General features: G+C 42.2%; 2 protein-coding genes across 3 annotated transcripts; one reads left to right on the top strand and one right to left on the bottom strand.

Moving 5' to 3' along the window:
- Nucleotides 1-1,538: 1,538 nt before the first annotated feature.
- Nucleotides 1,539-5,011, top strand: TOMM22 (translocase of outer mitochondrial membrane 22). The gene is made up of 4 exons (XM_072127309.1): nucleotides 1,539-1,731; nucleotides 3,028-3,146; nucleotides 3,577-3,694; nucleotides 4,482-5,011. The coding sequence occupies exons 1-4, from the start codon at nucleotides 1,642-1,644 to the stop codon at nucleotides 4,542-4,544; spliced, it is 390 nt and encodes a 129-aa protein (XP_071983410.1). The 5' UTR covers nucleotides 1,539-1,641; the 3' UTR covers nucleotides 4,545-5,011.
- A 4,371-nt stretch (nucleotides 5,012-9,382) lies between these two features.
- On the bottom strand, nucleotides 9,383-23,983 carry JOSD1 (Josephin domain containing 1). Of its 2 annotated transcripts, none has more exons than XM_072129052.1 (5): nucleotides 23,793-23,983; nucleotides 21,534-22,055; nucleotides 18,232-18,360; nucleotides 14,467-14,661; nucleotides 9,383-12,263 (listed from the first exon to the last, which is right to left on the bottom strand). In XM_072129052.1, the coding sequence occupies exons 2-5, from the start codon at nucleotides 21,713-21,715 to the stop codon at nucleotides 12,164-12,166; spliced, it is 606 nt and encodes a 201-aa protein (XP_071985153.1). In that variant the 5' UTR covers nucleotides 21,716-22,055; nucleotides 23,793-23,983; the 3' UTR covers nucleotides 9,383-12,163. The 2 variants fall into 2 exon arrangements, with proteins under 2 accessions (XP_071985153.1, XP_071985152.1); XM_072129051.1 differs by having other exon boundaries at nucleotides 21,534-22,052.
- Nucleotides 23,984-24,571: the final 588 nt, after the last annotated feature.

Below are 24,571 nucleotides of genomic sequence, written 5' to 3'. Positions count from 1 at the left end.
CATCCCAGAGCCCCAGAGAAGAGGAAGCAGGACTGCATGGGAATGTGGAAAAGTAAGTAAACTTATTTGTTTAAGGGTACATTTACACAGTGGATAGGAGGTGGAGGTGACCCCTCCATAGAGAAAAGCATTGCCGGGGCCGCCATTGCCGTCTATGGGGAAGTATATGCTGCCGCAAAATTGCATCCGCATATACATCCCCCTGGACGGCCGTGTGAATGCACCTTAATGCTGTATTCACAAGACCGTCGGGGGCGGGGGGGGGAGTATGTTTCGTATGTATGGCCGCAAGCTTGCGGGAATTGGCCCACGGAGTGATACGGTGCTGCACATGTCCTATCTCCCCCCGTGTTACGGCGCTGTGCGCCATGCATTGCAATGGAGAGAGGAAGAGGTCACCACTCCTTCTTTGCTTCACGCGAACGTATGCCCGCTGGGCCGTACATTCGGGTCAATATAGCCTAATACCAAGAATAGGGGGCCAAGTACGAGAGAGTACAGTGGGTCACAGTATTAGAGAGTACATGGGAACACAGTATGAGAGAGGACAGGAGGCCACAATATGATAGAGGGGAGGGGCCACAATATGATAGAGGGGAGGGGCCACAGTATGAAAAAGGACTGAGGCCACAGTATGAGAGAGGACAGGGGTCCACAGTATGAGAGAGGACTGGTGGCCACAGTACGAGAAAGGACAGTGGGCCACAGATCGAGTGAGGATAGAGGGCTACAGTAAGAGAAAGGACAGGGGGCTACAGTATTAGAGAGCACATGAGGCCATAGTATGAGAGAGGACAGGGGGCCACAATATAAGAGAGGACAGAGAGCCACAGTATGAGAGAGGCCAGAGGCCAAAGTATGAGAGAGAACAGGGGCCACAGTATGAGAGAGAACAGAGGGCCACAATATGAGAGAGGGGGCCACAGTATGAGAGAGAACAAAGGGCCACAATATGAGAGGGACGGAGGACAGAAGGCCACAATAAAAGGGGAGGTTCATAATTGAAAGAAAATAAAATTAAATAGGGGGTATTATATGTTGCTGAGTTGCATTGTGTGTTCCATATGGAGATTGGCCACAGAAAAGGGGCGTTATCCTATGTCGGGCCATTAAAGGGGTATTCCCACGTAGACAAGTTACTTATATGTACTCAGGATAACAAAATAACACAGTCTCTAATTCACTGTTATTAACATAAATGCAGCATTTCACAGCTATAAGTCCAACCTGTCTCTGTGATGAAACTATATAATTAAAGCTTTATTATTATTATGAAGGGCGTCAACAAGGAGGAGCACTGCTACACATAGGTAGTGTCCTATCCTATAGCAATATGATCTGCTCATTAATTGCTCATCCTGCGCCCTATATTGCCTTTACATGTATTTGTAGGAGGTCATATGGTGCATGGTGAAAGCCCCCGGTGCAGGCCACAGGCAGAGCTCCTGTGCAGGCTGTTACATATCACTGCAGTGCTCCCTTCTATTCTCCCCTATGTGACCTGCAATCCTCAAAAACACCACTAGATGGCACCCGCTATTTCACTCTCCACCACCTCCGCTCTGTGGTGTTTTGCCGGTTGTTTCCGATGACGTAGTTCCGGTGGTGTGACCCCTGAGTGTTCCTGCACGCTGAGAAGACATGTCCTCCCCATCTGATCTGCCCCTGGAAACCGCGCTCAGCGAAGCCAGGAACCCGGAGCCCGAGGAGGAGGATGAAGACGACGAGGAGGTGATTACCGCAGCGCTACAGTATATGGCAGCCCCATGTGTGTAGCAATAGCCGCATGGCCTCCAGCAGAGGATCAGGGATTATTGCCCCTCCTGCACTGGGGATCCAGTTGTGGATTGATAATGCGGTTTCTCCTATATAATGTATACGAGGTTATAATCATAATATAATATAGTTGTATTATCAGGCCATGTAGTAATGTAACCATTTCCAGCAGTGAATAGATCTCTAGTATCTATTGAAATCTCATTGATCTTAAAGGGATTCTACCTATCTGTGGGATTCACTTCATAGGATCCTTACAGGTTATTGTCCATTCATTTTCCATTAAAGTGATGGCGATATGTAAATTCCATCTCCCATTGTTTTCAGTAGGGCTTAATTATAATTGTATGTAGCTAAAATAGAAAAAAGACAGCAACCTATGTAACTTCTAAACACTGAATTAGGTGGTGCGGGCAGCCGAAAATCCTGGTGTATTAGATCTGAGGTCCATGCATAATAAGTGGCCACAGCATCCAATGTAGCGAAGAAAGTAATAAATCTTTATTCACACGAGCATGAAAAAAGCAGCAATGTTTCGATTCGCCATTAATCTTTGTCAAGCCTATAGGTTTATCGCCTACATTGGATGCTGTGGCCTCTTCTTATCATGTTTGTAGCTGTCACACCGCAGCGTCTGATTGTGGAGCATGTGCTCCGCTAATATCATAAAGGGCTATTCCTAAAATGACAATATACAGTACTGGCTCAGTGTGTTCCAAATGTGAGAACATGTCATTTAGCAAATTTATCAGATTTCTGTATTTGAAGCATTATTATCTCACTTATGGATAACAAAAACCCCTATGGTCATTGGTCCACATGTAGATCTTTGCTTCAACATGTCCACTTCCATCTTTTTCCATTGGATGATGTTGGGATAGAACAAGGTGGTTTTATATAATTTAGTATTCCCTACACATGTTTTGTGACCCCTGATGTAGGGCAAACCTGAACCCTTATCTGAACTGGGCAGGAAAGCCACAGTCATGGGGATAGTCACTGTGTCTTTAATGGGCTTTAAAGATGTTTGTTGTTTAAAGGTTATTTCAGGGCTCTGGGGATGTTCGTGTGGCAACAGATTTACCAGTGGATTATAACATTCCTGCCATGTTTTTTCTTATAATCTTGGCCTTCCCCCATTAAACTGCTCTGAAACAATAAAGCATTCATACTGTAACGTTAAATCATTATTTCTAATGTTTTTTATACTTGGTAGGTTTGGTCTGTTTTAATGTTGTTCTTTTTTTCTAGTTCGATGAGACCTTATCAGAAAGGCTGTGGGGCCTGACAGAGATGTTTCCAGACAGTTTACGAAGTGCTGCAGGAGTGACCTTTGACTTCTCTGTTTGTGCTGCCAAAAAAATGTATAGGTAGGTAACTTGCCTGAATTTTGTTTTCGTGTAAAAAAAATTTTTTTAATTCAATGTGACTCTGGTAGTTGTCTTTTCCCAATGCAACAGTTATTTATATATTCTAGGAACTAGTGCTTGGCAGAGTCTTCAGGGTTGTGTAGCTCCATTTGTAAAGCATGTATCTGTCCAGTAACTGCATAGTGGATGAGATTTTATCAAATCTTATCTAAAAAAAAAACAAAAAAAAAAAACAATTGTATAGTGCGATGACTTATTGCTGTGTGCCCTTCATCACTTTAGCTCATGCTGCAGATTTACCCAGTGCCTTTCTGCTATTATACTGCAATGTTTGACAGCAGTGGAATAACTAGGCATCTTGGGTTTAAGAACATACAATTCATTTGTCAAGCTTGTGAATTGAGTAAAATTCCTGTGTTCCTTCCTGCAGCTTTTCCCGCTCTGCTCTTTGGATCGGAACCACCTCATTCATGATTCTCGTATTACCAGTAGTGTTTGAGACAGAAAAATTGCAGATGGAACAGCAGCAACAACTACAACAGAGACAGGTAATATTATTTACTATATTTAGTTGCAACTGTATCTTCTGTTATAACACTTTGGATATGGCATCACACCTATACATGTAGGATAGCAATTCTACCATTTTTATTGTGGTTTTTGTATACACTGATGTCGGAAGCCGTTCAGTCAGATTTGACACGAGGACTGGTTCACAGTTCAGCACTGTGGACCCAGGACAGAACCCAGATAAAAGCAATGATTCGTGGGAAACACGTGTCACACCCCACCAAACAGCTAATGACCACCTTATCGTAGACAAACGTCATGGTATAGGGGGAAAATAACCCTTTGTTTCTTTGGAATTTTGCTGCCAAAATACCCCTTTTAGTTATATTTCTTTTTATGCATCTCTCTGCCTCTGATGCTTTTCTTAGATAATACGGCAGCAAAATCTTGTGAATTTCTGCATATTTTAAGGGGTTGCCCGGAGGTTGAAAACATGGCTGCTTGCTTCCAAATTCAGCACCCCACCTGGCCGTGGTTTGTCCTGGCATTTCAAGCCAGCTCCATTCATCTCTGCGCAGTCGCATTGCAATACCGGCACAAACCATGGGCTGGTGTGGTGCTGTTTTTGGAAGAAAGCAGCCATTTTTTTTCCCACCTCCAGACAACCCCTTTAACCCTAGTAAAGGGTGAAATATACGTCTGCATATACGTTTTTTTTTTTTCCTTGTCTTTTCATTATGGTTGGAGTTATAGAACGTGGTTTATGTTTAGCACCTGAAATTGCTGTACACAGTATTTTTTTAATATATTTCTCTTTTTGCTTAGATTCTCTTGGGACCTTCAACAGGGATGTCTGGTTCTCTGCCTCCAATACCTGGAAAAGTATAATTTCCACAACCTTATTAGTTATTTTGAAATTTTTATTTTTTTTCCCCCTTTTGATGACTGCAAACAAGAAAATAGAAGACTAATCTCTCCTCAGCCTCCTGCCTCTTGGTGCTCAGCATGTCCTCTCTTCACTAGTCTGGGGTGCAGAGTCATCTAACAAATGGGTTCTGCAGTTCCCGGCTATTGAGAGGCTCTTTCATAGCATGACAACGCTGTACTTGGGGATTCTGGTGCACTCCTATGTAGTCATTCCTGTATACAACATTGTATGTCACAAAAGGTTGTATATTGTACATAGATTTTATGCAGGTGCCTTCACTTCTTCAAGGCGTAAAAAAATATTTGTGTTTAACATCTTATTAACAACTGATGTATTACAACAACTTGGGTTTTATCCAAAAAAAAAAGAATAAAAATGTGAAAAATTGTGTTAATCACATAGTGACTGGCAGTGCAGTACCCGACAATGACTGTACATTGTATCTAGTGCCTGTTGAGAAAGAAACTTGCTCTGGTTTGTTCTTTTGTTTGTTTCTTGCATGGATATGGTGAATAATGCCAATATTTTATTGAAGGTGGCCTCAGTATTTCTAATAAAGGGCCCTAACAGGAGAGAGGAGGTTATAAGCACTCATGTGTAGCTGCAGGAACATCTTCAGTCTGCAGGACTGTTACCTGAAGAGACGATTGTGTTTGAACCGTTTCATGCATTTGTGTTTTTTCTATTTTATTTTTGAAAATATTAAATCTAAAAGGATAAATAATTTTGTTTGTTTTTATTGGGGCTATAGCATTTCACTCAATGTGATGGATAAGGTCCTTCTGTGATAGGTTTGCACCTCTACATAAAAGTGACTGTATCAATGCCCACTATGAAAAATCGCACATGAGCTACTTCTAGTTGCCATAACTAATAGTAAAACTCACATGTTCTGTGGCACTAGTCCTGTGCCAAAAACATGTCTGCAGTACAACACGGAGGCTGTTACTAACATCATAGTAAATAATAATTATTCTGTGAGTCCTGCATGGAGTGAAGTTTCCACATGTGAGTTTTTAATGTAGTTAAGTGGCAGCATGTATGTAAAATGGCAGGGAACCTATATATGAACCCGTCCTGTGTGTGGATGAGATTGATCATAGCGACAATGAAATTAACATGTACGCCAGGGTTGGACAGGCTCCTGTCGGGGATGATAGTACTCAATGAGCTCGCCGCTCAAGTACTATGAATGTAGCTGCAAAATTTAATGGCAGTTGCACCTTGAAGACGCAGGTGCCACAGACTCTCAGGCCTCATGCATGCGACCGTATGGTCTGTTCTGTATATACAGCTGTAATCTGGGCATAAATACGGGACCTATTGCTCTGTATAAAATATGGATGGCTGACTATTGGCTGGCTGTCAGAATGCACCTCCCACTGGTTCTGGATACTGCACGTATACATGACAGCATACGGTGCACAGTCCTATGAAGCAGGTATTAGCCCGTATTTTATGTTCCCATTGACTTTTATGCGCTATATGGAGCGGAAATAGTGGAAATAGGACATGCTCTATTTTTATACAGCTCACTTACGGTACGGTGAACATTATGGCCATGTAGATAGATGGCCTTTTTGCCCATTGGAAAGTATGGGGCCATATATACGTTTTTATACAGTCGTGTGCACGGGGCCTTAGTGTTACAAGGCTGGGAGACTCCCCTGGCTGACATCTCACTCTGACCCTAGGTGTGTGGGACAGTGTATACACACATGTAGTTGTATCCCCATTATGTAAACATATTTATTTATAGTCTGTGTCCCATATACATAAAAAAAGTCATATTAATGAAAGAGGGAACATTACATACCTGTATAGGCGATACAGTATATTGAGGGCACAATATGTAAATTTAAAATTTATATACTGTACTGGTCCGCTGTACATTTAAAATGGATCACGTTTATACATGAATTGGGAGTGTATGTGTAGACGGTGCAATACATGTTCATAATGTGCCCCTCCAGCCGAAAGTATGCTATACCCAGGTGTTGCATATGTTTTGTGTGTAAGGAGCCTAAATGTATGAGGTAACACAATGTACATGTGAGAGAGAGATATTTCTCTACAAGATGCCATTTTTAACCCAGCGGATGACATTTTGTTTTAGGCCCGGGGGTATTGTAAAATGTCTATTCAGCTCATGATTCAAACATAATTTTGTTTGAATCTGCAGAGAGACAGTCCTGTCCTTGACTCTTGTCCTATATTTTTGCTTCAGCACCTGCTGATCTTTTTTTTTTTAATCATAAACTTTTATTTCTTTAGCGGATAACACAAATATACATGTTACAGAAAGCCAACATTCAGTACATATTATTACAAATGTATCCTAGTACAAATGCATATAACATTCCTCAATCCACCCGACCCATATAACCCCCTTGGTCTGTCCGGCACCTGCTTATCTTATGCTATGGCCTCACCATGGAGGCATCGGAGCCTTCTTAGGACTTTTAGTAAAAACATTCTGTCTCCCTGGAGGCGATGCTCTGTGTGAGAAATAATATGTAAAGTTCATCTACATGGTTTGGGAATTTATGGGAAGATATTCAAGCTGGCCTATAGCATTGCAGTATTCTATCACCTTTCCACGCCCCTATGAGGCTGATTTAATGTGTTTTACATATATGCGGCTGTGGGCTAATAAAGATTGTGAGTCTGCATTTTCTAAGAGACTGGTCTTGGTTTCTGCTCTCAGCAGGAAGTACTTTTTGGCTACTTCGAAGTACTACAAAAGTCACATTACAACTGAACGGCTGTTTGAGACCCAGATAAAGATCTTTTACACATGTATTTGCAAAACCCCTGCCGATGCAAGGCAGAGGGGTGGTTGCGAATACGTCCCACCATGTAGCTTGCAGCCTGTGTAGGGTCTGATCAACCCCACAGCAGGTCACTACATAACACAGGGGAACACTGCAGTGGTAGATCATGCCTGGGAAGGCAGGAGTTAATTCTTTGTGATATAATATGTGTCAACCAATCACATGTGTTATATATTGTATCTGTGAGCTGGGATGCAATGGGAGGAGGAACCACCACCTGACCAGTGCAAGTAATAAAACCCCTGGTCAGGAAAGTTCTAGATTTTAGAAGAAGAGCTCAGTCAGACTCAGAAGAGTCAGAGTTCAGTCAGACCAGGGAGTCTGAACAGATCAATTGAGTCAGTCTTAGGCTGGACTCAGTACAGCTAGCACACCAGACCAGATCTGACCAGTTAGTCAGAGAGCCGCCAGAGCTCAGCTCATTGCCTGAGCAGCTCTGAAGAGTTAGTTAGTGAGAGAAAGGGTTATCATCCTACTTTTAAGGGTGATATCTGAACAGCTACCTCCCAGCCTGCCCTTGCATCCAGGCTGGTGACCTACTCCTGTGGCTCCCTCTCCAACTGCAGCCCCAGCATTCTACTATTTGCCAAGGCACGTTACCTACTGTTCCAATAAAGAACTGTAAGTTACTTTTGTTCAACGTCTGCCTCCGTCTGGTCCCTGCTACTATGGCTGTCACCATCACAGGCACTCATACTCCAGATCCCAAAGGGTTGCCCCAGGGAGATCCGCTATAGCAGCCTCTCCCTCATCATTTCTTGCCCACACCACCCTGCTGGAGACCTGCCAGACTGTAAGACAGCCCTCCGGTTCCCCATACCAAGCACCGTGACACTAGCGTGCCTAGGCCGCAACCACCAGTAGAAAAAAAAAAAAAAAAAAAATGGAGCATATAGTTTTTCGCATCTGTGAACCACAGACTTCCATTGACTTACAAGAGAGAGAAAAAAAAAATACAATACTGATTTTCATGTTGCTAGACATGTCCATATATGGTGATTCTGAATTGTGAGACTGCAGAACTCTCTGCCAAAAGATATTGTGATGTTTGAGATCCTGGATACCTTTCCTACATGTTATGGGAACTAGAGATTCTTGGGGTTGGATGTTGAATTATTTTGGCTGCCATATTAAAAGGCATAGTCAAAGTCAAACACAAGTTTGGCAGGAGGTCTCCCACTGTATCCCCATCATAGCTCAAGAGGAATAAAGCATCTGACGTGACTGGCTGCTCTGGTCATCTCTGGTGCAACAGGTGTACAGCGGACCCCCATTCTCGAGATCTGTGGGAGTCTCATCACCAAGACCCCCTCCAATCAACAAGTTAGGATAGGACCTTACTTGCTATGACTGAAGAACCCCTTTAAGCAGGCCCGGCAAGAGCACCCGGCTTTCCCAAGAGTGCTGGAGGGCCCCACTTGCTTTAAGATACTGGTACAAATTATCACCATCCTCTTGTCATCTGCCCCTATGCTGCGTTAGTCGGGAGCACAGTATAGAGCCAGAACCTAAAACTCACCTTTCCTCGCTCACAACAAGCACTTTCCTAAGAAGGAAGGCGGCTGCTGTTGCTGCTTCGGGGGACCGAGTAAATGAGGGGGGCATGGTGTGGCAATTGGGAGGGGTGTGAGGATAGTGTGGCAACCAAGTTTACAGTGTAGATGTAGGTGTGTGTGTGAGGACAGTGTGGCTACAGGGGTAGTTGGTCATGAGTTTTCTGAAAAAAGGGCCCACTAAGGTGCTGTCGCCCAGGGGCCTGCTTAAACCTGGAGCCGGCCCTGCCTTTAAGGATTTGTTTTAAGGAATTGCCTTGGTTTCCAAACTGAAGGAGCATAGGTTGTACTTGTCTCTTTTAGCCTAAATCTACAACTATGAAGGTTATATAAATGGTGACTTTTCATAGTCTCAAACTGCAAACAAACTTAAAACAAAATTATGAAGAAAAAAAATAAATCACACAACACCAGCGTTATCTTCTTACTTTATTTTATATTTGGATAACAAAATACATTTTCTCTGTAAACAAATAGCACAGAAAATAGCATAAAAAAGTTCAACGGTTTATATTTTCTGCTTCTGCGCTCCTTTTTCCAGACTCCATAGAAAAATTTACTTCAGAGAAGTTTGACTTTTACGGTCTAGATCGTACATACTGTAAACCATTAAGGCCAGGACGTGGCAGCAATATTATGGCTTGTGCTTTGCAACTGAGATCACATTATTGCCGCTAGTATCCTGAAGATGGCAGCACAAATGCGCATATCAAGTGTTTTTTGTGTTTTAATGGGAGCAATCTCATGCATCACCACCTTACTTTAATATTAATGGTAAGACTGTGACCTTAATCGCAAAGTGTGATAGATAACTGCACTACATAAAAATAGCTGTGGGGTCCCGGCGTAAGCCAGTTTATTAGAAGATCAATTTGTGGGTACAAATAAATCAAAATATACTCTAACACACACACCAGTTCCTGCAGTAATAAATCCAAAACCAGCACAATCTAACAGCTTGTACTTAGTGGTTTTTACATGGTTTATTTGTAATTATGATGGTACAGAAATACAGTATACATAACACAGAACAATGAAAAATATGTATCTAACCATCATTTCAATAGAAATTCTATCCTCGTGTGCGCCTGGCGGCATGACGCGAGTTTCTATCCTCAATTTAGAGCAGGGATGATAGAGACCTTGTAGTTCTGTAACCATTGCCGTTACGTCAAGATCACATCAAACACATAATTTAGCTACAAATATTTCTTTGAATAGCAGCACTGAAGGAGATCTTTCCGAATCTTGTGTGGCCATTATATCTTAAGGAACCAGTAAAAGAAGATCATTGTAATAGTTTTGCAAGAACTGGTGTGTGTGTGGTAAGGGAATGGGAAATCTAGAAAATTGGGCCTGTTACCTATGGGAATCAAGACACTTTTGATAGCTACAAGAGACAGAAGATTTAGTGTTGCGAGCTGTTCCCTTCTCCAAAACACAATGTTTACACAGAACCACTGTAGAGGGCACCTCATCCCCATTGCTTAAAGGGGTTGCCACCCCTGACCAGTGGGTTGTCATGGTTAGTTTGACTGGCGTATAGGTCACAGATACAGCCTCGGGCTCTGTTCATACAGTTTTGTGATAACTGAGCACTATATCAGGCCATCTGCAGCAATCCTATAGACTTTGAATTGAGAGTCATTGTGCAAAAGAAGGGGAACTGGACAGCTACTGCTCAGAAACTCATCCAGTTTCTATCTTGGAAAACCCCCAAGGCTTTTGCAACAAATTTTGTCCTTGCCCCAGTGACCCATCCTCCTCTACAGCGGCTGGGCAGGAATATGTGTATTTGAATGTGCCCTTAGGTTTAGTGATATTATAGTTGTATGTTACTTCCCTCCTTCCTACTAACACAAGAGGTGGAAGGTAATAACACACAGCTCAAGCAACAAGTATTTTGCATTACTAGTCTATACACAGATCAATGCCATATAAAGAAATTTGGAAAGTTGCTTCAATTCTTTTTTTTGAATTTCAAATACACCAGGATCAAAAATTGGTTACAAAAAATAAAATAACTCAGATCATGTCTGCCAACCTCCCCCCCCCCCCCCAAAAAAAAATAAAAAAAAAAATACTGGCTACAAAGGTGAATGTCTCTTGTTTCTTGTAACAGAACTCACTTTGGTCGTAATCTCATTTTATGGACAAAAATCCAGCCATTCCGTGTCCCAAGGCTTGGACATGTAACACTTCTGTACGATTTCCTACACATGATATAATATACAGATATGGCAAATAATTAGATCTTTATATAAAAGGCAGCATCCCACATCACAAGTGATGAGGACTGGCAAGTCAGGGTGCGAGCAAAAGCAAGAAGTGCGTCTTGGTGCAACAAACGTACACAGAATGGAGAAGACAGTGTTCAATATTTCCACCTCTTATACACCAAATTGCAATGCTGGCTTTACTGGGCGAGCCGCTATAGTGAACAGGTAATAGCTTACGTATATCTTACATCACTGCTTGTCATTCTAGAAGTACTTCTATATATGTGTTCAAGTATCTGAAACGGGTGATATTTTGGCTGCACATGTAAACTCCTCTAACTCCATCCGGATACACGTGGGTAATGTCTGCATATATGGGGCTGTGCTATACACACACACAGATTCATTTTTTTCGTAAAAAAAGAGCACTTAATAGTTGAGAACAACAGCTTAGGCATTTAGATATCGTGCATACAATAGGATGGCTCAGTTTCTTGATAATGTCGTATAAGAGGTTTCATAGATCAAAAATATAATGTATTCTGTAAGGGCAGGTTTGTAAATAACGGATAATACAGTACAGCAAAAATCTATATTATTGAGCGAGAATGTAAAAATTGCACTGTATAGCTCTCGGTGTGCATGGACTCTTTCTTTGTCACACGTACAGATTGGTTTAATTGAATTCTCTTGCATTAGAAAATACTGAGATGAAACAGCTTCTTCTTGTATCCTGACAGCCAAGTTGATGTAACTTCAAGGTTACCCCTAGATATTGTCAGATACAAAAGGAAAAAATGCCCGTAGGCTCATCTTCATCTGGTTATTCGACTTGGTGGAGACAAAAACTCCATCCGTAACAGATTGTCAACAACAAAGATTGGTAATAAAACTGTAGTGAATGCGAGAACAAAATAATAGAATAATGATAATTAAAAAGAAAAAAAAAAAAAAAAAAAGTCCAAGGTTGTTTTTACAGATCAGTCCGCCAACGCTGATGAACTTCAACCTCTTCCGGCACCACCAACAGCAGCTCGCAGTTTTTGCCCCTTAGTTGCTGATGTAAAAAATTTCTACCAAGAAAGATTTAAGGCAAAATAATTCAGTAAAGTTTGTTAAATCGGAGAAAAATATATATACAATTGATGGGAATGGGCCAGACGTAGATTCTACCCTAAACTGGCCAGAATAGACCTTTCCTATCATTATTCTGAAATGTCAAGTCAAGTAACTTTCGAAAAGGCATAAGCAAGTTTACCATAAAGGAAATCTGTCACCAAAATCATGCAAATAAACCAGAAGCACTTACTTATAGATCGGGGCACCATGATTGGGTTAATCTTACAGTATTTTTTTCGTAATATAAAACACATCCCATGAACGCACACTCAGTACTGCTATACACACAGATAGGAACACACTGGCACCAATGCATTTCCCACCCTAGGCTTATACTCGAGTCAATAGGTTTTCCCCAGTTTTTTTGTGGTAAAATAAGAAACCTCGGCTTATATTCGGGTCGGCTTCTACTTGAGTATATACGATACCACATTAATGGTGCCTGGATCTATAAGCAAGTGTTCCTGGTTTATTTTGATAGTAGATTTACTTTATCTCGTGACAGGGGGCATAGAGCATCTTCCGCTATGTAATGTCATGTAATGTAAGGCTTCTCACTAAATCACTTCCAGTGAGGAATGATTGACATGTCCCTCAGTCTTAAATAGTCTGATTCAATCTTGAATTTTCAGATACATGTTATGTGATAGGTCAGTGATGGCTAACCTATGGCACTGGTGCCAGAGGTGGCACTCGGAGCCCTTTCTGTGGGCACTCAGGCCATCACCAGAGATGACTCCAGGTATCTTCCTGCAGTCCCAGACAGCCCAGGACTTGCTCTGCACAGAGTTATTTTAAAGTGACAGCTGTACCTGGGACTATTTCCTGCTTTATTGGTGTCCTCAGGGGGCTGGTATCAATGAAAACTGTGACAGAGAAGGGAGTATAAATCACAAATTAAATTTCTGTGTTGGCACTTTGCGATAAATAAGTGGGTCTTTGTTGTAGTTTGGGCACTCGGCCTCTAAAAGGTTCGCCATCAATGTGATAGGTGATCTCTGCATAATAATGCTCCCTACCCAGTTTATACATTTCAGAAGCCTACAACCCCTTAGTGACAAAGCTTTTAAGTTTTTTTAAATTCCTGCGTGTTTCTATTTAATATTCCATGCAATGCACAGGGAAGCAGGAACAAATTTGCAAATGCAGTACAATTGTCAATAAAATGTAGACGCGCCATTTTTTTAAAATTATTGTTATTTTTTTTTACAGGCTTCATATTTTCCGCTTTCATGGTGTTACCCAAATTCCCAATTTCCTTATTTTTTTTAGTTCCGTACAACCAAGTAAAAAGCAAATGTACACAATTTTTATTTTAAAACAAAAGGTTATAATACCTTAACCAAACGCAACAAAACTCTACGCAACAGTGGCTCTTAGAATTTAGCAGAAATCACCCACATTAATTGTGCGTGTTATCCATGCACACCAGCCCCCCACTGCATCATTGGGGGTTGTCTGTCATACGCCATTTTTTAAAAAAAGTTGTAAAACCTAATAAAACCGCAATAAATTTGATATTTCTGATTGTACTGACGCCAAGAATTAAGGGCAATTGTCATTTGCAGTGCAGCGTCAAAACCATAAATACAGAACCCACATGAATGGTGCAAATGCGTTTTTCCTTACATTTGGAATTATTTTTGCAGATACCCAGTGCATTGCATGGGATAATAAATGATGACACTAGAAAGTTTTGTCAAAAAACAACCCATTTAACCCCATTTTCTAGTGTACCTGATAAGAAGGTCTAAACGTTGACATCACATACGGCAATACTACAATAGGATTATAAGGATTGCAAACCAAGCACACTGATATAATGGTGTGCACCCCCTCTGGCAGGGTCTGCTGTTCTTCTAGCTTCGGAGCCTGGAGCCCCTCAGACTCTATCCCATCATTTTTAAAGCTTTTTTTCTTAAAAAACAAGGGCATAAGAAGCTCAAAGAAGAGTATATCCTGCCAGTGGGGACACACACTAGTAGGTCAGTGCGCTTAGCTTACAATCCCGGACCCTGGTGGTAGATGTCCTTTAATGTGCCACTGAAATATTTACTACAATTTCTCCAATCCAAAATTTAAAAAGACCAAAACATCCCTTCCACAGCACGTTCTATTGCTGCAAACAAACTCCAATTCACGAAACATTGTGCTTACCTTACGTCATCATCATTTCCAATTCGCACAGGCCTTTTTAACTTGGAGTCCAGGTTGAAATAAGTGCCACCGACCTCACGTACACATATCCAATGCTGCCTCTTAAGTGGAAGCTTAAGGGGTCCCCACGAGAGACTGGATGGAAGATTCATAATGAATCCAGTAACATTAGAGAGTGAAATCAAGCCAACGTCCCTGTAGAAAGAAGAAAGTCATCAAAATAGGTGGTACAAAATAGAAAAAGTACAGTAATACAGTGCAATAAACAAATACAGCAGCATCCAAGTTGGTTGAAAGAGTAGACTCCTTCTCCCTCACCATCTGAAACTCTGCATTGCCATAGCACATGGCTGAATGGCATTGGCTACCAAGGTGTGCCATGCAAAAAAATGCCCATTGGAACACAAACCAACAAGCTGTGCAAGATGCATTATGAAGCAAACATACCTTGAGAATGCGAAGCTACACTGATGCAGGATCATATCTTGGTTAATCCCTGAGCTGAGTGGTTTTGCTGATAAAACAATTATAACATTCAGGACCATGGGAAAGCTGGGTCAGGCTGTATGACAAACGCATTACATAAGGAGCTTTTCATAAGACATGGAGGCGAGTCAGATCATTGTAGCTCCTCTAAAGGATCTCTCTGTACAATAAGAATGGTGGGTCCAGTAGGATGACCTAGGAAGATAATGCGATTCTATCAACACCTTCTCATTTTTCCCGCAGTTCCAAACAACCAATGAAGTGGCGCTTTAAGATAGCGCTAAGAGCAGCATGTCTTAAGTTGCCTGGGACTGCAGAAAGATTTGGTGAATTTGGTCCTGCTTGGTCAACTGGGATGATGACCTGGGTGCCCACAGAAAGGGTTTCGAGTGCCACCTCTGGCACCCGTGCCATAGGTTCGCCACCACTGTGCTAGGAGAAGGGATGGACCAGTGAACCAGCCATAGAAGCAACAGAGCTTCATTATCATAATTTTATCATTGTTATTTCAGCAAATCCACTCAGCTCAGGGATTAACCAAGATATGATCCTGCATCAGTGTAGCTGCAGCATTCCCAAGGTATTTTGCTTCATAATGCATCAAATAAAAAAAGGTAGGTTTCCATTAAACTATAAACAAAAAAAAAAAGCTGCTCCATGGGTACATTGGCAAGACCAAGAACAAAAAAAACCAAAAAACAATAAACAACAACTTATCCTAGGAGTCTTATGTTCCCAAAATATCATGACAAAACTCAACTGGTCCTGAAAGAAAAAAAAAAAAATCCCACTGAAGGCAACAAGCGCAATTTGCCTAGGACAGCGATGATTGGTCAAATGTGAAAATGACTGATTGTTGAAGGGAACCAGTAAGAAACTTTTGGCCATTTTATAAAATTGCACTAATCTAGCTCATATTAGTGTCCTTACAACCATGACTAAGATTTCTAGATTGAAGGGCAAGTAGTGATGAGTGGACTCAAATGTACTCAAATGTAAAAATCCTGTTGGTACCCAAACCTGACGAGTAACATGTTGTTATTGTTGCTGGCACCGACTGTGGGAGTTACTCGTTTAAATAGCACTGGCAACTTGGCCAGCAGCATTTAAACGCCCACATCCAGTACCAATCAAGGGCATTAACCGCAAGGGGAAAACTGAGTGGAACCGGGCCCCAGTCGTGGGGTTGAGTTCACTCAACACTACAGGAAAGGAGTTAAACCTATAATACTATTAGGACTAGGTTCACAGTTGGCCTACCACGGTGCAGGTCTAGGACCGTAAATAATGGTCCTGTGGTCTGTTTGCAGAAAGAATGACACTGACATGTGAGCACCATTCATGGGCCAAGAGCAATAATAAAAAAAACTTCTCAGACAGAAATAGGACATGCTCTAAGTTTTTCAGCACAGGTATATATGAGGCCATGGAAACACTGGTACTGTCACCTTCAGCATGGAAAGGTTCCCTTTCAGGTAAAAAATGCGTCCTATCAAAGAGGAAATGTACACAGAGCCCAGAAATAACTGATCCTTTGCAATCAACGAGGGCAGACAAAAAAAAAAAAAAAAACCTTAAGTTTCCTTAAACTTTCCTAAAATAGAGTATTTAGAACTTGACATGTTGGGCACGGTTAGGTGTGCCTTACTCCCACTGATGATGTCTGCAAATTCCATCATAAAACGCTTTTACAATGAGTCAGAAATCCAACAACACAGCCTCCCTTCAACATCTGCAGCACTGCTCTAGTGAATAGAGACCGGGCCCATATTTATGTGATTGATCTCAGCAGTGATGTGTCGCCAGGCCTGTGATTGTCTTCTTTCCTTATTACTGAAGCAGGCAATGGGAGCTGAAGCAGCCACAATACGAGGGCTGGCGCTAAAAATGATGGTCAGATATGGTTTTTGGTTTAACAATGACAAAGTGAAATTTTCTACAGGTGTGAATAGCCAAAAAGCTCAGGAAATTTTTCCTCTAATAGCTTAAAAGTGAAACTTGTTTTTCCGCTATATTCTTGCCGATGGAAAGTAAATGGAGTGGGTGCCAGCTAGTCCACTTAGCCTCAGAAATGACCTGCAATTCTGATGCTACCCTGCTGCTAATCAATGTAGGGATATAAGGAAATTACACTACACCAAGTACAATCATGGCCAGTTCATAGAATTTAAAGGACAAGTAAAGATTTTTTTTAATTAATAGATTTTAATTTAATTAATATGGTCATTACCACCGGTTCTTAATGGTGACGATCTGAAATCTATTGAACAACTGAGAGAAAGCTTTGATATCCTGCATGCACAATTTTACAAGTATCTTCAGATTAGACTTGCTTATGACACAATGATGGATGGCACAAGTAACCTGTGCATCCAATTATATGTTATATGTTAAGTCTTCTAGAGTAATATTTCTAGTTCTAGAGTAATAGTTGAAGAGTCATCCAGTCTCAGTTAAGAAAAAGTGGGAGGCGGATGCGGGTGCTATAACGGACGAGCAGTGGGAAGAAATTTTGGAGAGAGTGTCCTCTTGCTATCCCCATCAGATGCCCAACAGATGTGCCAAATTAGGTTTTTTTTTTTTACATAGAATATATAAAACCCTGAGCTTAGTTCATAGAATAGGAGTTTGTCCAGATTCTAATTGCACTCTGTGTTCCATCCCAGAGGGCAAACTGTTACACATGATGTGGGAATGTGGGCAGGTTCTGGAGGGAGATACTTCAGGTAATTAGAACAGTGCTACCCGTAGACCTTGAGCCAGATCCTAGGATATGCCTGCTGGGCATTATTGAAATGGAGGAGGTTGACAAGGTGACTAAGCAATGCATATTAAAATTGTTATAACTGGACCGCAAGGCTATAGCAGGCATGTGGATCCAGAGTTTGATCTTTTGTACAAATTCCTTTTTGGCAGGAGGAAATAACATCATTAGACTTGAGTGGGGTGTGTATCTGAAACGAAAATGTCCAAAGAAGTTTGAGAAATTGTGGGGCAGGTGGATGGATACACCGGGCCTACCATCTAGGGTACTCCTAGACCTGCGGGGAAGTCTTAGCTATCGTCCATTTGCTTTAGGCTAGTGAATGGTAATCCTTATGTGCTTGAAAGAAACTGAACCGCTCTCTCATAATATATATATATATATATAATGTCTGTTTGCAGACATAAAAAATGAGGGTATCAAAACTCTAGCTAGAAACCAAATGCACTCGAATCTCCAGACTCAGTCCTTGTAACTGTATGCAATGACATGTTACCATCCAGCAGAGTCATTACCTTCTCTTATCCCACCACACGGCCTCATAACCTTTTGTTTGCAATGCAGCCATAATAACATTAACATCATAGTTTCCATTTCCCAACATGTTTTTCTTGTGTGGGGTCACCAATGTATTGGGGGACAACCTGCAAGGAATAATAAGAAAAAAAAAAAATAGCATCATGACAAAGGAAAATGTATTCATATATTATTTGCGAGTTACAATTACTGTACTACTGGAGCAAATCCCAGCAATACAGAGTAACTTCTCATGTACTTATCGGTTGCCATTACAACCTTGGGTCTTCGTTTGACCCGAGCCTGAATGGCTTCTGCCTATTCATTACAATAAGCCAGTGGCTCATTGTAATGTATAGTGTGCAGAAATGCCATATACTGCAATAAAGTAGTATTGTAGTATATGGTAGGAACGATCTGACCATCTAGGGTTAATTTACCCTAGATGGTCTAAGAAATAGTAAGGTAAAAAAAAAAAAATTTATAAAATATTAAAAGTTCGATTCACCCCCCCTTTCCCTAGAACTCATATAAACTATAAAAAACAGTAAAAATCACAAACTCATCAGGTATCGCAGCGTCCCAAAATGCCTGATCTATCAAAATATAAAAACGGATATAACCGGCTGTGACATCTGAGAAGGAAATGGCGATCAAATGTCCAAAATGCGACTTTTACACCTTTTTACGTGACATAAAAAATGTAATGAAAAGTGATCAAAATGTCACAAAGACCGCAAAATGGTAGCAATGAAAACGTCGGCTAATTTCACAAAAAAACGACACCTCACACAGCTTCGTGCGCCAAAGTATGAAAAAGTTATTAGCATCAGAAGATGACAAAATTTTTTTTTCTTTTTTGTACACATTCGTTTAATTTTTGGAACGCAATAAAACCTGTATAAATTTGGTATCACCGCGATCGTACCAAACCAAATAATAAAGCTGAGGTGTTATTTGGAGCGAAGAGTGAAAGTCGTAAAAACGGAGCCCACAAGAATGTGATGCACACACGGTTTTTTTCAATTTTTCCACATTTGGAATATTTTTCCGGCTTCCCACTACATGGAAGGGAATAATAATTACGCACAAAATAAGCCCTCACACAGCTTTGTACACAGAAAAATGAAAAAGTTATGGATTTCTGAAGATGGAGAGCAAGAAATGAGCCAAAATACCCTGCGTCCTTAAGGGGTTAATGGCATAATAACAAAAAGTATACAGTATAGCAGAAAGAGGGAAAATACAAGATTCAAAAAACATATTAACCCCTTCCCACCGCAGCCCTTTTTCGTTTCCATTTTTCACTCCATTTTCACTTCAAAAATAAAAACGCATCGGTGCCATTTTCTTGTGAGGTTGGATTTTACGGATTTCACTGTTTGCCCGAAATGACACGTCTACTTTATTCCTTGGGCCGGTACGATTACGGGGACACCAAATTTGTGTAGGTTTTACAATGTTTTTATACATTTACAAAATTTAAGACCTCCTGTACAAAAAATTTTGCCATCTTCTGGCGCTAATAACTTTTTTATACTTCGGTGTACAGAGCTTTGAGAGGTGTCTTTTTTTGCGGCTTTTGATGCAGTTTACAATGTTTTCATTTTTAGGACTGTACAACCTTTTGATCACTTTTTGTAGAACTTTTTATTTTTATTTTTTTTAAATGGCAAAAAAGTTTTCAACTTTGGTCGCCATTTTCATTACAGAGTTAAACATGAAAAACCATTATTATATTTTGATAGATCAGGCATTTTCGGAAGCGTCGATACCCAATGTATTTATGATTTTTACTGTTTATATCAGTTCTAGGGAAAGGGGTGTGATTTGAGTTTTTAGGGTTTCTTTATTTTTCAGACTCCCTAGGGCACTTTAACCCTAGGTTGTCTGTACGATCCTATCATATATTGCCATACTACAGTATGGCAGTATATGGGGATTTTCCTCCTCATTCATTACAATGTGCTGATAGCACTTTGTAATGAATAGGTTACAACGAAGCAGCCTCGGGTTTTCGGAAGACCCGAGGTTGTCATGGCGACGATTAGCCGCTCCCCGATCCTTGGCAAGATGGCGGCGCCCACGCTGGCACCTGTGCTGCGATATTACCGGCTATGAGCCGGTGAGCCCTCTCCATGCACACGGCATGTAACATACTATTACGTCACATGTCAGTAAGGGGTTAAAGGGTCCCATTATATTTTAGTTATTTCCATTATGGAAAAAGCTGTGGGAAAAGACCTAGCTCCTGTGACTCATTCTTCCCCCTTTCTGCATGCAGCATTTATTTCATCTGACACAAGCTCCTATATTTTGAATTCAGAAGAGATTCCAAAAAACATACACCAATAAAACCCTCACTTTTTAGCAGAGCACTTTGTATAGATCTAGGTTAAAAGGACTTTACCAATTTACTCTATAATTTACTCTTTTTATCCCCATAATCACACCGACCCAAAGAATAAAGGGAAGGTGTTAATAAAGAGAATAAAGAGAATAAAGAGAAGGAGTGACAAGGAAAAACAGCACACAAGAAAATGGTGCATAAGTTCGCATTTGGATTTTTTCCTAGCTTCCCAGTACACGCTATAGAAAATGAAAGGAGTTTTCCCATGAACGTTAGGCCCTATCCACGGGATAGGGCCTTACCTGCGGATCAGTGGGGTCTCAGTGCCGGAACCCCCACAGATTGCAAAAACTAGGGGTCCGTCGGACCCCTCACTACTCCGTCAGCCTAATGGAGCAGACGGCCGCGCATGACGATTCTGCTCCATTAATCTCTATTAACCACTTTTTCTGGTTAGTGTAGGTCTACTTTTATTAAAGGGGTGGTCCGAGAAATGTAAAAAATATATAGGAGTCTTGTACAAAAAATAAATAAATAAACTTCTTCTAAGCTCCTCCGCCGCTCCTAGTGTCTGTCGGTGCTGCCAATTTGTTTACGCTCGGCTGTGACAACTTCCGCCCGCCTGGTATGCCCACCTGTCCCAACACCTGATACAGCATTGGTTTCAATATGTATCCGGTTCTGGGACAGAGGACGGGTGGGAGCGCTGGGCAGGCAGAAGTTGTGGGTGCAGAGTGTGCTCCTGCAAACAAACAGGGGAAAGGCACCGACAGACAGTGCTAAGGGACACCTGGAGCGCTGGAGGAGGCAAGTATAAGTTTATTTTGTGTACAGCACCCCCATCTATATATTTTTTTAACATACTCAGTCAACCTCTTTAATGAAATGGTTAAAATAGTGAGAAACAGTATTGACAATATACAGATCATGAAGTCATCTTAAAGTCCTCACCTCTGGAATATTTCCTGAAGTGCTTCCCGAGTGAATGCTCCAGCATCCTGGAAGACATTGTTCAAGGCATGGAGTGCACAGAGTTCCCGGCGCTGCTTTTCGTGGTATATGTGTGCTGGCAGTGGCTCCTGAGACTCACTTCCAGATTTTGCCTTATCCCCTTTCCATGGAACACAGCTCATGGCTGTAAATAAATGTTGGGGCAGAATACAGTAATAATGAGGATGTCCAAGAAAAGCCCTTTATAGTGACAGTGCACAGGAGGTCCTAGTATGGCTCATGTGATCTATATCCCACGCTCCTCAGTACAGGTAACGAAAACACCAAAACCTCTTCTTTATGAAAGAGTCCTGTAAAAGTATTTCTTGTAAAGTTTGAGGGTAGAAAAACAGGGGTTTCTTTTTTTAAACCTTTAAGACAGGAATCTCGATCCGCATCTCTCTTTTTCCTCCATGCCACCCTGTTCTTTGGACTGGCACAATCACAATGGATTCGCACTGATCACATGAGTTCAATTATCTGCTGAGAAAAAAAAAAAAAAGGTTCTTAAGAGAATACAGTAAAGTTCTAGTAGATTGCAGAAATCCAAATAAATAACTGCATTCACACGACCATTGGGGGACGTATATACGTCCCCCTTAGGCCTGCAATAGGCGCATAGAGCCGTAAGAAGCTGTACGGTGCTGAACACATGAAGCACCGAACCGTTCCGTACCAGGGGAAAAAAATAGGACATGTCCTATCTTATGCCTTATTACAGCACTGTGTATTTCTATGGAGAGGGGCGAGGGGAGCAGCGCTCACCCCTTCCTCCTCTCCCGTGCGCCGACTTGTGCACACGTCCATGTGAATTCGCTTTTACAAAGATACTACTACTACTAGTAACAACAGGATGTGATCTTACATACGTGTATGCAAAAAAGTGCGGCAGCTTGGCACATGCGGTGCCCACCCAATGAAATGAAAAGTGTAGTGTCATGTATACGCAATCTAAGAAGGACAGAATTTGCTATACAGATTAAAGGGAACCTGTCACCAGGGACCTGATTTTCACTAAAGACAGATTGTAAAAGCCCATGATACCTGCAGTGTAAATCTGCCTCTCTGCCTTTTCTAAGCATTTGCATTACAATATAATTGTGTGTTATAACTTACTCGTGCATCCTGACGAAATCCTGGGGTAGTCACAGGGGCTGGGCTTTGGTTTGGATGCATTTCAAAAACAACATGTGACTTGACTTGTCTGAGCTGCAGGCTGCCTCCATGTTTGTGCTCCCGTACAGCTTCCCCAACCCCCCCCCCCCCACTGATGTCAGCTCACCAGGTTGTGACCTCTGAGAAGGAGCAGGAGGAGGAGCTGTACAGGAGAACAAAGGTGGGGGCCAAGCTCTGAGGAGTGAGTAACAGACAAGTCAAATTTTTTTTAAAATGCATCCAAACCGAAGCCCAGCCCCAGTGACTACCCCAGCAATTTGTCAGGGTGCAAGGTAAGTTATAACGCACAATTATATTGTAATGCAAATGCTTAGAAAAGGCAGATTTGCACTGCAGGTGTGATGGGCTTCTGCAACCTGTCTTTAGTAAAATTGAGGTCCCTGGTGACAGGTTCCCTTTAAACGTGAACTGTGACCTCGCTTTCGCGTGACGAGACATGTAAACAATGACGTTACTATTACTACTCTTGTTATGGGTACATTCACACGATCGTGTGCCCGCGTCAGTGCGCTGGAGAGGGGAGTGGTAAGCGCTGACCACCCCTCCCCTCTCCATAGAGAAGCACAGGACCAGCGCCATAACACGGAGAAAAATAGGACATGTCCAATATTACTTTGTGCACAGTGTGGGGAGACAACATGTGACCGGGCACCATAGGCGTCAATTTGGACCGATGTGTGGCCGCCTATCGGTCCCCATTACGTTGGTGTGAATGAGCCCTATGTGCTGGAGGCAGAATGTGACCTACACTAAGGCCAAGAGTATGAGATGCTGTACAGCGCCATGGACTATGGTGCTGATATACATCTATGCCCAAGAAGGGCTTTAATAGCTGGTAAAGGTCCTGAAAGTGGAAGAATCGTGCGGGATAGCAGAGGCATATACCAGACACACAGGAGGGGTCATCCAGGAGGGGAAGAGGTCAACGAGGAAGTGTCACAGCTACAAGGAGTTGTCAGCAGCAGCTTGTGCCTGGTGGTACAGGACCCTGGCCGGAGCCTTGTACACAGCGCTGCCCGGCCTGTGCCCCGGGATATGACTGACCTCCTGCCGCTCCGCTATCCGCACCAGTGTAGCTCCATCCCCGGCAGCCCCCAGCACTACAGGCGCTCCCGTGCAGCTCCCCGGCCGTATGACGTCACCGCGCCCAGCATTTCACCACAAGCAGCCTAACGTCTAAATACTACACTCCATAAGGACCTTCTGACATCATCGCGTCACGTGACAGGAAGCAGAGGCGGGGCCTAGCGGTGACGCGCGTTACAGGAAGAGACGCTGCTGCCAGTGCGCTGCAACTTCCAGAGGAGAGGACCCGGAGTGTGTCACCAGAACCAGCACGTGTCCCGGCCGGATTACCTACAGCCAGCACACGTCCTCATTAGTTTCTATAGGCTCATGCACACACAGCCCCCTGCATGAGCCGAAGCGGAAAAAGCTGGAACAGGTCCTATTCCTGCTCGTCTTTGCATCCCGGGCAGTCATTATGGGGCCTAATATCGGGCTGCACAGTTTGTCGCTGGATAGTTGGCCCTATTGACGCCTTTATGGTGCCTAATCATGGTGCGGTGCACAGATGTGACCGTGCGCATAAAAATATAGTACTGTATTGCACCGTGCCGCTCACTACTTGGCTAAGTAGGTGTGCTTACCGATTGCATGCAGGGGCGTAACTTGAGGGGGTGCAGAGGGTGTGGTCGCAACTGGGCCCAGGAGGTTTATGGGGCCTGTAAGGTGGCACTTTCCCATATGAGAAGACTAGTACTATGAAAGATACATTATGGTCAGGGGCCTGGCACAGATTTCTCACCAGGGCCCATCAGCTT

This window comes from Engystomops pustulosus, chromosome 10 (genome assembly GCF_040894005.1).
Source record: "Engystomops pustulosus chromosome 10, aEngPut4.maternal, whole genome shotgun sequence".
Lineage (NCBI taxonomy): Eukaryota > Metazoa > Chordata > Amphibia > Anura > Leptodactylidae > Engystomops > Engystomops pustulosus.
The sequence above is the reverse complement of the archived record's forward strand: the minus strand, read 5'-3'. Positions and strand labels throughout refer to the sequence as shown.

Excerpts from the sequence above, each read along its gene's own strand:
- TOMM22 (XM_072127309.1), top strand. The coding sequence starts at position 1,642 with ATGTCCTCCCCATCTGATCTGCCCCTGGAAACCGCGCTCAGCGAAGCC. Across the intron at positions 1,732-3,027 it reads AGGATGAAGACGACGAGGAG|TTCGATGAGACCTTATCAGA; the intron begins GTGATTACCGCA and ends CTTTTTTTCTAG. Across the intron at positions 3,147-3,576 it reads GCTGCCAAAAAAATGTATAG|CTTTTCCCGCTCTGCTCTTT; the intron begins GTAGGTAACTTG and ends TCCTTCCTGCAG.
- JOSD1 (XM_072129052.1), bottom strand. The coding sequence starts at position 21,715 with ATGAGCTGTGTTCCATGGAAAGGGGATAAGGCAAAATCTGGAAGTGAG. Across the intron at positions 18,361-21,533 it reads CTTCAGGAAATATTCCAGAG|GTTGTCCCCCAATACATTGG; the intron begins GTGAGGACTTTA and ends TATTCCTTGCAG. Across the intron at positions 14,662-18,231 it reads GTGTGGTGGGATAAGAGAAG|GGACGTTGGCTTGATTTCAC; the intron begins GTAATGACTCTG and ends TTCTTTCTACAG.